The sequence below is a fragment of the Acipenser ruthenus genome, chromosome 1 (genome assembly GCF_902713425.1).
Source record: "Acipenser ruthenus chromosome 1, fAciRut3.2 maternal haplotype, whole genome shotgun sequence".
Lineage (NCBI taxonomy): Eukaryota > Metazoa > Chordata > Actinopteri > Acipenseriformes > Acipenseridae > Acipenser > Acipenser ruthenus.
Window position 1 is genome coordinate 6,353,569 of NC_081189.1, and position 16,585 is coordinate 6,370,153.

At 39.8% G+C, this 16,585-nt stretch overlaps 1 protein-coding gene across 1 annotated transcript in view; it reads left to right on the plus strand.

Moving 5' to 3' along the window:
• Nucleotides 1-16,585, plus strand: part of LOC117973394 (uncharacterized) — a 397,211-nt gene that overhangs the window by 367,350 nt on the left and 13,276 nt on the right. The window contains exon 8 of the mRNA XM_059035625.1: nt 15,594-15,717. Within this exon, the coding sequence (XP_058891608.1) occupies nt 15,594-15,717 (124 nt within the window). The remainder of the gene's footprint in view (nt 1-15,593; nt 15,718-16,585) is intronic.

Here is a 16,585-nt window from a genome sequence, read left to right on the forward strand (position 1 = left end):
ATGGAACTTTTACAGTACTGTGAACAACAGACCCTGCCTTTTGTGGCTATACAATCCTGTGCATTAATTCAATTAGGAGTTTCTTTTCTGTAGTCATCCCTCCTAAACCTTTAAAAGAAGAGGCGGCCCCCACTGACTACGATGTTGGGTGGGAGGGCTTCGCCCCCTCTAAAGAATCTGTAGTCTTATAAGATGTGAATAATGGTTAGAAAATTAGGGTTTTCTAATGTTTATTTAACAGGATAACTACATCAGTGTACATGAACATTATAACAAATCTCTGGTTTGTTATCTGGGTTAAAAAAAGAAGCTGTTTAGATGTTTGAAATGTATCCTTAATGAAAAAAAGAAATGTTTGATTGTTTATAAACCCATAAGTAAAATGTGTGAATTGTTTAGTTCTGGTTTGATAATATGTGATAACTGCTGGGTGAGTCACTGAAAATATATTGCTAACAATGATTTGGAATAAAGAGCTTTGGAAATCTAGCTTGTTGAGTGCTGTCAACACAAATGCATGAATTTAAAGTATGCCCACAAAGTCCTTGGAGCCTTTTGTCCTTTAGCAACATGTATTTAAAACAATCATTTTTTTTAGGTATTGATAAAAGCCCAAATCATATAAGCACTTCACTTGTGAAAGTCCAGTGACGTGATTTTTCGAGTTTAACTCTAAGAATGATGTCCAAAATATAGGGAATATCAGAGGTATGAAATGGACAGGGGCACCCACCCTGAAACATGAGGATGGCCCTCAAGTAGTGGACTGGATTAAGTGCTCTGGATGTAAGGACTCCGCAAATCATTCACATGCTACCTGTGTAGAGCACATGCTCTGGAAATAAATACCACTAGTCATACTGTATGTCATTCGGTCATTTCAATGACCTGGCACCTGAAATGGTGTCCCTCTTAAACCTTTTTAGGTAAGAAAAAATAAAAACAGTAAAAAAAATTAATAAAAAATCAAAAGCGTTACCAAATGATAATGATTTTGATTGCAAATATAGAGTGTTAGGGTTGTGCTGGATTTATATATAGTCTTGTAATCTGTAATACACAGTATTTGTTTATTGCTTACAACACAATCATTTTGTAAATCTTTTTTGGTGTTGGTGACATCAAGCAGGTTCTGTTTCCTTTCACCCAGTTTGAATCTCTTTAGTAAATATGTGTTGCAGTTGTAATTGCTTGGCAAGTGGATCTTTGTGCCGTGACACAGAGGATACATTTCCACAGGCCAGCTGTCAGCCTACACAAGGGTCATTTCAAGACTCCTGCACACTGGTCTTGTGTGGGAACCTCCATCTATACCATCAATACACTATTGACACCTGATACAAAAAAGCTAAAAGGCAGTTAATTAAACTCTGTTCTTTACTTTTATGGGGTGACTATTTACATACAGCTGTGTATTTAATGTATGCATGCTGGTATTACCTCATCTTCTGTCCTGGGACAAATGCTGTAGTGTTATGGTATGGTGGCACTTATCTATAAAAGAGCGCATATAATTATATACTAACTACTCAAAGTTAATAGGCAATATTTAATAGACAATATTTGTTTTGTGTACGTTTTTAATTGAAAGCTTACCTCATTATATAACCTGTACATGCACACTCAAACATGGCCACACGCTTTTGGATTTGGGTGCTTGATGGAGAGAGGGGAAGCATTTTAGTTCTTAGGATAGCGTCTGACATTTTTTTATACAGCATGTAGTAATTGTAATGAATTGGTATCTCAGCCCATTGAACTGAATGGAAAGATAAGGGCTGGATGGTAGCAGCTAACCTCAAAGACGAATGTCTGACCATTTAACTAAAGAGCCAGCTCTGTAGTCAAAAGGTGTTTGCGTGTCGTATTCTGATGTGAGCATTATTAACTCATCATCCGCTAGGAGGAGATGCATTGCACAATGTATTAAGGTACACAGGGAGGGGGTGTATTTTCACTCCCCTTGGAAGTTAAGGGAGCCTCATGTGAGTGAATGAAGAGAAGATTCATTATACCACCACTGCATGTCGGTCCCTGCTCCTGAGCCACAATACCAATGAGAGCAATTGCATATTCATAACCCTGCCTTCTTGGCTTCTCGCAGAACTGTTTTTTATTTCGTGTCACCCAGGCTTTGTGGCAGAAGCAAGGTATCGCATGCTCTGTGTTGTGGCACTTCCGCCAGCCAGGGTGCACAGGCAAGATTGATTGTTTTGCAACGCAGTCTGACAAGACGCTTAAGAAACACTGCCCCTTGGGTCTGGAAAAGCGAGTGTAGTTTGATTAAGGGTCCCTGTGTAATCAGACAAACTGGAAGGGGGAAAAAAAAAGTTCATTTTAAAAGATAAAGCCTGGGCTGGGAAGAGACAGCCTCGACATTTAGGATGTTTAAAGTAATTATGTGCCCGGAGTTTGGAACCAGTTCATATCAATTGTGTCACAAAACTGAAAAAAAACCAACACGTTTACACATAGTAAACTTGTCCCCATGTTGCCAAGGTAAACCAGACGCACACTAAACCTATTATATGGTAATAGCATTAACAGATATAAATCTTTCGGTTCACTGTTCTGTTCTATTCCCCGAAAAAAAGAAAATCATAACAGCTGAGTTTATATCACATGACTATATGTAGAAGAATGCAGGTTATGTTTCACACCAGTTATGGCAATATAGATGTCCTGAACAGAGCCGTAAGTATTATTTATTGAGCGTATGCATGCTGGTAATCTAAGTGTATTGAGCTTGGAAACTAATTGGAGTGTGTTAACCCTTTCTCCGCCTGATTACAACACCGGCAGCAGCCATGCTGACAGTGAACAGGCTGGCTTCTCCGGTAGGGGCAATCATGGCAGGGGGAATGCTGCCAGTGGCAAGTCTGGCAGTGGACATGCTGACAGCGACCATGTTGGCTCCTCCAGCCAAGGCAATCCTGGCAGCGGGAATGCTGGCTCCTCCAGCAAAGGCAATGGTGCCCTCAGCATGGGACACTCCGGCAGTGGCAGCGGCTCTGCGTACTGTGCCAGTGAAACTGCAACGGGTGGAGGTGGTCTCCTCACCTCCCCCCCCCCTTGTCTGTAGCCGGTGGCTCCCTTTTCTTGGGCTCCGGACCCACAATTTCCAGCAGCGCTACTGCTGCTGGTCGACATCACAAACCCCCGTGTGGTACCAAACAGGTATCCCCAGGCGGTGGCATACAGGTATTCCCGGGCGGTGACGTGCAGGCATCCCCAGGAGGTGATGTGCAGGCATCCCCGGACAGTGATGTACTGGCATTCCCGGGCGGTGACGTGCAGGCATCCCAGGGCAGTGATGTGCAGGGATCTCCAGGAGGTGACGTGCAGGCATCCCAGGGCAGTGATGTGCAGGCATCCCCAGGAGGTGATGTGCAGGCATCCCCGGACAGTGATGTACAGGCATTCCCGGGCGGTGACGTGCAGGCATCCCAGGGCAGTGATGTGCAGGCATCCCCAGGAGGTGACGTGCAGGCATCCCCGGACAGTGATGTACAGGTATTCCTGGGCGGTGACGTGCAGGCATCCCAGGGCAGTGATGTGCAGGCATCCCCGGGGGGTGACGTTCAGGCATCCACGGGTGGGGACATGCAGGCATCCCTGAGTGGGGACGTGCAGGCATCCCCGGACGATGGCAAGCTGGCATCCCCAGGCGATGGCGAACTGGCATCCCCAGGCGATGGAAAACGGACATCCCCAGATGATGCAGGCTTTGCAGCCCTAGGCGGTGCAGCCCTAGGCATTGCAGGACAGGGCAGTAGCGGACTCTCGGGAGGCGACGGTAGCAGCGGAACCTCGAAAGGTAGCTCCAGATTCTCTGGTGATGTAGGCAGAAGCAGCAGATAGTCTTCCTCTGACGGTGGAGGCGGGAACAACAGGTAGTCTCCCTATAGCAGTTGAGGCGGGAGCAACAGGTAGTTTCCTTCTGTCTCTGGAGACTGGTGTGGCTCTCCTTCGTCACTGGAGACTGGTGCTGCTCTCCCTCGGTCACTGGAGACTTGGGCTTTCCTTTGTTGGGCTCTGGACACGTGGCCTCCCCCCTCTAGGGTGCTGGAGACACGGGCTTACCCCTTGTGGGCGCTCGGGCTCCCCCCCTTCTGGGCACTCGGGCTCCCCCCCTTCTGGGCGCTGGACCCTCAGGCTCCCCCCATCTGGGCACTGGACACTCGGGCTCCTCCCACTCTGGTTGGAGCTCTCTCAACAGCGTCTCTAGTAGCTGTTGAGAATGTCCATTGTAGCCCAACTGCCCCCCCCCCCCCCCCCCCCAAATAAAAAAATTGGTGGGGTTTGGGCTCTTCCCTTTTTGGCGCCACACACCGCCGCAGCTCTGGCAAAAATAACTCTTGCTCGGCTCCTGCAAAGAGTCCTCGGTGCTGATAGACCCAGTCCCATAAAACTTTTGTAAGCCCACCAAGGCGCAGCTGACTTAGCTCAGCTTGCTCATGGGCAGACAAAAAGAGTTCATCAGCATTCCCAGCTCCAAGGAAGTAGGGATCCTGGCAGGGCTTGAGTTACGCTCCATTTTCTTGTATTATTATTATTATTATTATTATTATTATTATTATTATTATTATTATTATTTATTTATTTATTTATTTATTTATTTATTTATTTATTTTATTAATTTTTTTTTTTTTAGTTCCCGGATGGGTCACTAGGGGGTGCTACCCCAATCTAACACCATCTGCCATATAGCCCCCAGCCAAGGCTGGGTTGGTGCCCTTTAAAGTATGTGATCCAGACACAGAAACTGTATTTTAGCGCTTTCCTGCACACTTATTATTCACAAAAAAATAAAACAAAAATAAACAAACTCCAATTGGGAGCAATAACTAAACTTTTCTTTCCTTAACTAAATGGTTGGGATGGCTAAGCCATTTTCCCAACAAAACCACTCCTTTAAACTACCAGGTTGGGCAAAGCCTTCACTGGTTTTCTCTTACCTCTTGAAGCATTCGCCTCACCACCAGAGACTTACAACACACAGTTGTTTAACATTTAAGCTCCAAAAGTCAGGTTTTGGTTGTACACACAGTACTTCCCTTTGTTACCAGCTCCCTGGCAGTCCTCCTAATGTGGCAGGAAAAACCTCCCTTTTTATATCATGTGGCTGTTCCCAATTAGCACCAATTATCTAATTTGGGAACAGCCACATTCTCACATGTATTTGGCAGGGATAGGAATTAACTACATCCCTGCCAACCACCATCAAAACACATAACCCCAACTCTTTATTTACAGGAAGGGCTCTGCCCTGCCACAATAAATATATGTTAAGGGAAAAACCCAATGGTCTGGCGAGTCTAGTTTTGCCCGGGCCAATCTAGTTTCACCAAGGTCTTCTGGGTGAATCCCGAAGTTTTTTTCGGCACTCGTCCACATCCAATCAGGCAAATCTAGACTGGCCCAGAACTTGAAAAAGATGACTAGTTTTGTACAAAGCTTCGAGCTAAAATATGTTATTGTGTTTTATACATAATATCATCCTACAAAGGAATATATAAAAAAAATAATAATACATGGATGAAGGCTATATTTGCATCCTGAGCCATTCTAAAAAAAGGCATAACACCACACATAAAAAAAGTGATAATATACTTGAACTTTGACCCATTTGACTCCTCCAGACCATCACTTCTAATTCAAACACAAAATGTCTCATTTTCAATCACTCGACAACACCCACAGTACAGAAATGTTCAATAATGAGACTATGTTAAAAAGAAAAAGATGTAAAGCTGGTACATTCATATCTCAGAGAAACAGATAATGACATAGAACGTCTGTACAGCACTCACAAATGTCACCAATATAAAACAGTGCTATTTGTACCCATTATATCACCACCCCGCTGTCCGCCATCCGTCAACTTCCCAAGCCAAGCAAACGTAAATATCAGCATTGTAGTTTCCCTCACTGTAATCATGGCCAATTAAAACAACAAAGTTATGCAGTTAACCGTTGACTCGATTTCCTAATTCATTGTTACCTGAACGTTAATACGAATGTCATCAACACTCCAGATCCCAAAACAAAACAGAAAGTACAACATGGCGAGTCGACCCTACATTTAACACCAGAGCAAAAGAAGCAAATCTGCATTTAAGCGTCTGAAAATAAGAAAGCAAGACATCGCAACTTCTGTTACTCGAAGGACAATTGGAGACATTGTAATAGATAAAAACAAATGGCTTACCGTGATGGAACTGGTCGATTTGTTTAACCTGAAACGGGCTTGACACAGTCTAAAATAAGTGATTTTTAAAAACCACAGTAAAAAAAAAAGTATGGTAAGAGGTTTGTTTCTTTACGTGCAAGTTTTGCACAAATGAAGGCTGACTTAAACTAAAGCATCAGTTTTGTAAACAGTAGAATAGTTGTTTTTTTTTTTTACTTTTCATTTAAGAAAAGTGTTTGCCTGTACATACTCAACAGTTTTTCTAACTGCTTAAAAATGAATGCTGTTGAGCTTAAATTGCTTTGTGAAATAAATAGATGGCATCGTTCAATGGGGGCTAGTATTCAGCAGGTTTATAGTTGTGCCACAAACGTTCAAATGACCAGTACAGTAAAAAAAAAATAAGAAATCGTACGCTTTGTTTTTATGGAATTGTTGTTTGGGCGATTTGACACTAAATGAGTGTTGTGTTTATTTTTTATGTATTTATTTTTTTAAGTATAAACTGTTCCTCAAAAGTAACCATGTATGTTTCATACAGATGGGAAAAGATGATAAAACATCACTAGTAGACCTAATGTTTTGTTAAGAACTAGTACTGTAGTTTTAAAAAAAAGATTAATGTTTTATTAAAATGGCCTGAGATACTGTAATTGTATAACTAACAAAATAAAACATTTGAATGTATTGTAAACATAGAAGGTTGGGTCTGTGTGTGTGTTCACTATAACGCCACCCTCGTTGATATTTTAATTCACAGTAAACATACAAGAATAATTGACAGAATAGGTTCTACAAATATGTGCAATACTACATGTAAAGTGTGTAAATACATGGACAAATAGTAAAAATATAATTAAACATAAGAACAACACATATCCACTAAAAACTAATACCTACTGTAAAAATAGCAATATTGTTTATGGAATATCCTGTGAAAAATGTGATGAAATAAAATATGTTAGAGAGACTGGAACAACTTTATATAAAATAATTCAGAACCACCTTTCATTAATTAGAAATAAGAAAATTAATGAACCAATAGTACAGCACTTCACCAGTCAAGGACATGACATAAATGATGTAAAGTTTGTAGTATTAGAACAGCTAAAATTAGACAATGCGACATATAGAAGAATAAAAGAAAGTAAATGGATGAATAGACTGAACACGATTATGCCAGCGGGACTCAACAGGAAAGAATGAACTAATTAACTCCAATAAATATATAACATTTAAATAAATAAATAAACAACATTCATTCAAACGTTGTGCATGCTGTCATGCTGGGGAGGCGAAATCAAGGCTGAACCTCAGAGCCAGCATTGCATGAGAATATAAATATAAGTTTATATAAAGTAATGTTAATTAGTATTAATACAGATTTAAAGATAGGAGTAAAATGATGTCACAATATATAGAATACCATTACATCATGTAAGAGTAAATCATGGATTTGAATATGAACAATAACAAGTCGTTGTCATGCCGTCAAAAACCTATAAATACCTCCAATGTTTTGATTCAAACATATGCTCCCCTGAGGAAGATATGTACAACATATCGAAACGTTGGGCAGCTGACTTTATATATATATATATATATATATATATATATAAACATATATGTAAAACTGCAGTCTACAAAATTGAAGGCATATGAAAGAAAAGATTTTTTAAAAGATGTACACAAAAAGTTTAAAAGATTAAAAAATCTTTTATTTTCAGGATGTTTCGGGCAAAAGCCCTTCTTCAGCTGTTTAGAAATACTTTTTTCAATTGTTCTGAATGTATTTATACACACACATACACAATCATAAGATGACTAGAAAGTGGTTTAGCACCAGAGATCCACTGAGTGGCTAAGAAGCCCATTGGTGGCAAAGCCGCTGATTCCCAGCTGACCATCCTTTTTTTGCTTTTACACTGTAAATATACATACTGTCACAGACATAGCTATCTGTGTGCATATCTTCAGCTCTTCTCGTTGAACACACATGTCTTCAGCACCACTGTTTTGGCAGCCCAGTTGTTTTGGTATCAGGCTGTCAGCAACCTTTCCAAGTAGAGTTTCTACTCCAAGACAGTGTATGACAGATTCAGTTCAGTTGATTTATTTCACTAGGAAAGAACCCTTGAGAAAAAGTGTCTCTTTTTTAATGGGGGTCCCAGTGAGACTTCAGAAGAAGCTTTCTAGGCTGTGAAAAAGAAATGAGATAGAGGTAATCGGTCTTAACTCCACTCAAAACGGAAGAACTCTCTTGAATGATCGGAAACACTCAATACAGCAGACCAATGTCTAAACTAGCAGGCCAATATGTCTATATGTGTGTAACAGGGGCGTTCAGTTACCGTGCGGGTATCCGCTGAGAGAAGAGAGAGACACACAGAAGGTTTGTATTTGAAAGCGCCGCTCAGGCGTCCAGGTTTTATTATTTACACAGGCAATTGCAGTGGTTGGTTGGCGCCACTAGGGTACCAGCAATGGTAGCCCTAGTATGGTAGGATAGACACAAACGTGCACATAATTACAAAAACACAAAACAAAACAAAGCGGATAAAACAGCTAAAAACAAAGGTTTCCCATCCAGTGGCTCAGCGCTGCTCCTACTAAATAAACTGGGGGACTTTATTTATTACAATATCCTAAACTAATCCCTGTCCTGAGCACTTGGATCCTTGTTAACACACACAGTGATCGCACTAAACATTAGAACAAAGGGCTGGGTCTCCTGCCCCTTTTTAAAGGCAAGTGATTATCAGGGGCGGGCCTCAGCCCTGCCACAATGTGCCTATTTTCATTTGGGTTTTTTTTCAGGATAAGGCACTGACCTGTTCAATTTTATATCCCTGGATAGTCTTTCTATAAAGGTACGATAAAGGATGGATTGATTGACACACAATTTCACTTCAGCCAAAACAAACAGACCCAGATTAATGGTGCTTTAGATTTTGGAGGGGTTCATTCAGCATAATTACATGGAAGCACATTATTACATCCATAACTATAAAACCCTCAATACTGCTACATTTATAAATATTAAAAGAAACTAAATTCAGTGACAAATGTTTCATTGAATGTAGTTTCGACTACAATAGTCTAAACGTTTTTCATTGAATTTAATTTTGACTAGTGTATATTAATACATAATTAACATTTGAAGCTTATTAAAAAAAAATTTAAAAAAAATATTAAAAAAGTAAGAGTATAAGAACTATGTAAATGAAAAGTGACAAGGACAAATAACACTGTATCGAGGTTAGGCGACTTTTTTGGGGGTGAAGCAGGTTCTTTTAGCATTAATTTGGTGTTACTCCTAACATACTTGATTATAGCATGATGTAACTGTTTAATTTATTTTGCCAGATAACTCGCACCTTCGTTTTTTTATCAAAAATAAATTGATTTCAGAAAACCCACTGGTGTCTGATAAATGTATATTTCTATATCAAAAACTGATACTATGCAATGTCCACGGCAACCTGAGCAAATCTTTGGTGAATGCAATTACCTGTGGATGCTTTAGTGTAATCCTTTTGTGACAAATCAAAGAGCTGGAATGTTATTATTGAAAAATATAACCCCCACAAGCACACGGAGCACTGCTCAATTATACCTGAGTCTAAACGAAGCTCTTTCTGGCCAAAGAAGTGTCGGTGTACAAGTATAAGCTCTGAGTCTAGTGGAGCACAATCAGGTTTACAGAACTTTGAAAACCTTTTTCTATTCGGAAGCCTAAAATAGATCATAAAATGTGCAATAAAGCTGTGCGCTACAGTCTTTGGAGAAAAGGAGTGTGAAATACCATGGAGCCCAACATGTGTTCTGGTGTGCAGGACATTTCAGCTTTCCCAACACTTGTGTTGAAGTTTTGGAGTCCCTTTACGTGACGTTCCATCATATTATTAATGAATAATGGAGACGATATATAATTTAAATGTCTGGCCCTGATGTCTTGAAGGAAATGGCTTCCCACAAAGATGTCAGAAGGACCCGGGGGGCCTGCGCGAAGGTATAATTAAATGGATTTGTCTGACAGTCCATACATCTTGAGGAAACCATAAGAAGGATGAGTTCATTTCACCTTAGAAGACATGCATGACAATAATGGGTGTCTCCTCCAACTGAAACAGTGCCCTGGGCTATTTACTCTGGCCCATATCCCACTTCTGAAGTGTCTGGGCTCAATTTGAATATTGAACGCATTTAATTGGATCTAAGTGGCCTGATATATGGGGAAACTAGTGGCTTGCCACATGCAACTTACCATTCATTGCTACCTCCTGACACTGAACATGTTTTTCTGGAGAAGACAATCGCCAGCCACAAGTTACAGGGTTACCTTCAACAATAACAGTGAGGAGACTGTGAGTGTGCCATATTAGTGCTGGTCAATACATAAGTCTTGTGTATCAAAGGCTAACATACACAGACTGGGCCAGTGGAAATGTGATTGTATTACCTGTACTGGCAAAAGGCCCATATTGGTGTGTCCAGGGAGAATAATGTTCTTTGTACTTCCAGAAAGATGATTCTAAAACAATGCAGAGCATATTTCATATGAACAGCTTAATGTGATAACACCTGTGCTGTCAGTGCTGTTTTAAACACACTCTCAATGTAATGTCATTGTCTCTGATCATCTTTCTTTTTGAATCCCTAATTGTTTATATTGCAACCTGCTAAGGATCACAGGGAGGCCCCTTTTTAGTTTTCTAGAAACATACAAGAGGCAAAACTTGCAGCACAGATATTCATATACATGTCTGAGCGTGCTATTTGCACATTCATATTATTTATCATTGAATGTTATCGCCACATATTCTTTGCAAATATTAACAATATTCTGGAGTAAAACTGAAGCTCTTGAATTGATAATGTATCAACAGGCTGTGGCTCGCTGTGGTTCACAGTTTAAAATGCCAGATCAATCTAGATGGCTGTGGTCAGCCAACCCTATCTATTGCTAGATAAATGACATTCATTACTTTTGAAATCGCTGTTAGCATATTAAGTGCAGGTCTGAATCTAGAATTGCATTAATAATATTATTATTATTGTGAATCACTAGATTAAAAAAGTCATGAATCTCCAGTCTTTAAAAGTTGCTTTGATGTCATGCAGCTCATTTTTTGTCTTGATCACTGCAGAGAATATTAATTGTATATAATTTACAAGAAACAACTTAATATTAACGAAACTAAGCATAGCATTTTTTTTTTCTTGCTAGTTTAATAATAGAAAATATATACAGAATAGAAACTTTCCAGAATAGGGATGTTAACAGATCACAGGTTAAACATTTCCCAAGAGTTAAGCAATTCCTAAACATATATCCATTGTCAAAGGTATGCATGTCAAATATAAATGTCAGCTGTAGGGTTTATACAACAGGATATGTAAAGTGTAAGGTTATTTATCCTGTATTATATGTTACATATGTTGTACTGATGCAGTAAGGGGGGATTTTTGACTGATAATATTCATGGACTGACATATTTGGTAGCTCATTAGCTGCGTGATCCATTGCAGCTACCAAGAATGGGAAGTCTATTCCTCTAAAGATTAATTTAAACATCACAAAGAAGATTAGATGATCTACTGTCTGCACTGGCCCCATGCACGAGACTCCCGTATGCATCATTTCTCTAAGAAGATCGGTCCATTTATTTTACACACTTAAGTTGTCAATCAGCAGGAGTCAATTACAACAATGAGCCATGAAAAGTTTAATAAGGATCCTGGCACAGATTCTGCTCCAGTTGACGACATCAGCACCCAGGAAGAGGTTGCACTTGGCTATTGCCAGCGGTGTAGTGCTAAATTTTATAGTGCCGGAGCCCTGCCAAAACTTACCATCGGGGTAAAAATCTCACATTCAAAACCTAATTTCAATTTCTGTGAGTCCATTTTAAATAAATAAAATATATGCAGCACTAATTATTACTACTTTTAGCAACAGAAAACACACAACAAAACTTCTGTTAAATTAAGCAGCAAGGAAAATCCAATAAACAAAAAAAAGTCCAAAACGGTTCCAGATGTATAGTTTTAGTCTCCTTCAACTTTAGTGTTAGCAACACTAGTCTGCAAACTTCAGATAAATTATTTAAGGTGCTAGAAGAGTATATTCAGATTCAGAAGTTCAGATTGTACAGCCGCTTATTAAATTCACTGCATAACATTAAAAAAAAGAAAAAAAAACTGTAATGACATTTTAAAAGTAAACACTGAAACTATTGATGCTTCATTTTCGGCTACTCACCGAAAATGAAGCATCACAACATTTTCCACAGTGGGTCCGGAACACTCTTGTCCTTGTGTCTTCAGTTGAGCGGTGACTTCGCAAACAAGTAGCAACGTAATTTGTGGTTAAAAGCCGCTGGATTCGAAGGCGCCTCATTTTCAGCTGAAGCCGCTGGATTCGAAGGCGCCTCATTTTCAGCTGAAGCCGCTGGATTCGAAGGCACCTCATTTTCAGCTGAAGCCGCTGGATTCGAAGGCGCCTCATTTTCAGCTGAAGCCGCTGGATTCGAAGGCGCCTCATTTTCAGCTGAAGCCGCTGGATTCGAAGGCACCTCATTTTCAGCTGAAGCCCCTGGATTCGAAGGCACCTCATTTTCAGCTGAAGCCGCTGGATTTGAAGGAGCCTCATTTTCAGCTGAAGCCGCTGGATTCGAAGGAACCCGTATCTCGTTTCCAGTTGAATTTATTCTGGAATTGCTGGTGTCAGTGTCTTTGTTGTCTGCTGTTCCAGGACATTTCTTCTTGAAAAAGGTAGTGATAGTTTTTTGTTTAGCAGCCATTGCTGTTTTCTTTCCACCCACCACGATTCAACCGGCACTAGCAAAACCTTGTGACACAAACTGAAGGGTCAAGCATTCAATCTGTTGTTTCCAGGGTGCGTTCAGAAGTGAATTTGAGGAACATATTTTTGTGTTCTCTGACACTGTGAGAGTTTGGTTAATTTTATGTGTAAATTGTATAACTTATTTTTTATATGCATTTTATTTTTAAAAAAATGTTTTTCTTTTTTTTTTAAGTACGCAGCTCAGCTCCTCTATTGATGGATTTTTAGGTGCCGAGTCGGCGCTCCGGTGCGCTGCTGCAGCACTACACCCATGGATTGCCTGGCTGTCTTTCTCAACCTGCAGCAGACATGAAGCATCAGTGTGAATCCGCCACTACTGCACCATTGCTGCTGTTTCCACCACTAATATTTCATAAACCATTCCAGATGCTGACTGGAAACTCAAGCAAAATCGTCTGGCACCCTTCACTTTACAGACCTAATATTTGGTACACAGCTGTATTCTCTGATTTTCTCAGTTAAATGGCAGTAGCGGTGTTGTTTTTACTGCAGTAAAATCATATCAATGATACCAATCACAGATTTGTTTTGCTTGTGTTTGTTTTGTCTTTTTTGTTTTTGTTTTTGTCACAAAAACTCCAATTTTTAGTTTATAGCGTTGGCTACAATGTGAAAATTATAGAAAACAATTAAGACCAACAAGAAAAGTTGTTTCTGTTAATGAGAGGCAAGTACATTTTTAAAGCCTTGTTTATGACACCTTTAATTGCTAGAGCGATGTGTTGTGTTTTGTGATGCTGTGTCTCTCCTCCCAAACATTTTAAAACTCCACTTCTGTGTGGAGTGTGTCACTGCAGGAGGGGATGACAATGGCCCACAGGACAGAGTTTCTCAGGGGCTCTTTAGTTGTCTGCTGTGATGTCACTCCACAGGATGACAGTTCCTCCTCCCCTCCTGTTGGCCTGTTGAACGCAAGGACCAGCATGACGTTCTCCCAGTAAACTCAATGACTGCCAGCAGGACCCAGACCAAGAGTAGACCTTTTAATAGATGTACATTAGATGTTGAGAAATACTACATTTTTTTAAAAGTGAACACACTTTTTTTGTGCAAACTGACAGATTGATAGATAAATAGAAGCTAGTATGTTTGGAGGCACATATTTCATTGGTTGATTATTATGGGTTGAGTATCAGATTAATGGTTTGAGAATGTCAGCTAGATTTATAATAGCAGTCTTATTTTAAGTGTAGGTCTATGTGTGGTTTACCTTGAGGTCTATGTGTGGAGTGTAATATGTTTGTTAGGGAGGGTCTGGGAATCAAGGTGCAAAGAAATTCAAAAAGAAGTATGTCATGTCTGCTGAGATAGTTTTCATAAAAAATCTTTCAGAACCATGTATAATATTAAGTAAAAGAAAATAACCAAATTTCATATTGGGTTTGTGATCATGCTTATTATTTGCTTGAATTTTATGATTTACAATATCATCATGGCCCTTTGACATCATAGCGTCATAATAACCTTTTGCCCCCCCCTAAGGTAATAAAGCCATTAAACAACTTTTATTTATTTACACCATTCCATTTATCCTTGCTGCCCCAGACTCTCCCTTTAGCTGATTTCTGTATAAGGGGAATTCCTATACAGAAAAAATAACTATTTGATTTGTGGCACAGATCTATCTAAACCCCACCGAAAGCGGCATCCAGCAAGATTTATGATTGATTGAGGTTATTTTTATTATCCACAGATATTTCAAATGATGAGACATTAAATTGTCAGCTGCATCAGTTTGACTGTAGTAAAACATTGACTTTTGTCAAGTTAGAGAAATTTATTTTTCCCAAAATGACAATCTTTAAGTAGAAACCAGGCAGCCTGCCAGCCCTGCGTGTCATACATTGCAGTTTGCAAACACAACACATATTTTAAAATGTTTTTAAGGTTCACTGTGCGCATAGATCTTTTGGAATTGTTCAGTAATAAATAGGGCTGCTTTGACTAATCAGAATTTCCACTCCAGAGAACAAACAGTACATTGAATCACACAGGAGGCTTTCAGGACCGACTCGCATGGTGTGTTGGGATCTTTGTGTGTTATAAACCAATTTCAATCAGCTATTTCAGTAATATCAATATATACTTATTAAGAGGAGGCACTGTTTGATAGCTATGTGTTCAAAGGCGCAGTATGGTAATGAACTCCACCAGCAGACTAAGTTGAGTAATATACAACAGTGTCTGTCTGCTCCACAGGTAGAGCCTGACTCTTTTGGTGCTGCAAACAGTGTGTGGGTCCCTGAACCTAGGGGTTCATTCCTCAGCTGCTGCCTTTATATTATGTGTGAGTGGTTTACCTGGTAAAGGCATGAACCCGTGGTATACAGCGTAGATCCCGGTTGACTTGTAGAATGCTGAAGAAGAGTTTGAACTGCAAACCCATTACAGCTCTACCTAAATACATCCACCCCTGCCTCCCTAGGTTCAACCAGACGCAGATATGGTTTGTAGCAGCTATTAAAAGGTTAACTAGATAATATTAGGAAACAATATTAGTTGGCGGTTCAAAATTGTCTTTCATTGCAGGGGCAGCTGGGACATGGAGAAACCACAACGTTTCTGTCTAAACCTCAGCTCCTCTGCTCTGAACTTCTTAAAGGAGCCATCCGCAAGATCGATGCTGGGGATTGCTACAGCTCTGCGCTCACAGGTAAGCTATAGTTTATAAATCTATAGTTTTGTAAAGCAGTCAGCATTAAATCCCAAGCTTGGCACACTCATTGGATTTTGACCAAAAACACATGAACAACTTCAGGTAAGAAAGAGTTACAGTTTAATATATTTAAATGTGTATTAATTGGAAAAGCAGTATGTGCTGCTGCTGCTTGGTTACCAAAGCGTCATATAAACTAACCCCCAGATTGGTCCGACCTCCTTTGGATTTAACTTCTAGAAGACTTCTCAAGTCTTTTTTTCTTGAGCCTGGGGGATATCTTTTGCCAATCTTCTCAGTAGATCAATTTCAGCTACTCAGTACTTCTTCTACTCGATCCAGCAATACAAGTTTAAGACATTTAATCAAAAGCAACATGTATTGCATGCTGCTTAGATTAATAACATTGCAATTAACAGAGGTGGTCAATGCTTGTGGGCACTACTGTGTCGTGTAATATATACTTCATATAATGAACAAACATCATGACTTCATATTTAAGGCACAATATATGACATACTGTATATTGCCTGCATTTTACTGTGAACCACCTATTAGTTTCCCCACATGGGCTTTCTCTATGAATTAGCTTTTCTAGGCTACCGCAGCAGCGATTATGTCTTCAGGTGATCTATACATTGCTATTATTTAAACAAGCTTTTTATAGATTGCGTATCAAGCGGATTTAGTAGATGATTGATTTGACCTTTCATAGCTGGCAATTCTGTAAGAAAACATGATCTTTACCCTTTTTTGGGGGAATTCAGCAATCAATCTTTGTATCCGAAAAAAATAATGAGCGAGCTGAGCTCTGTGTTCTTTCTGAAGCATAATTTGTAAGTCAATACCTGTGCTGTGGTTCATT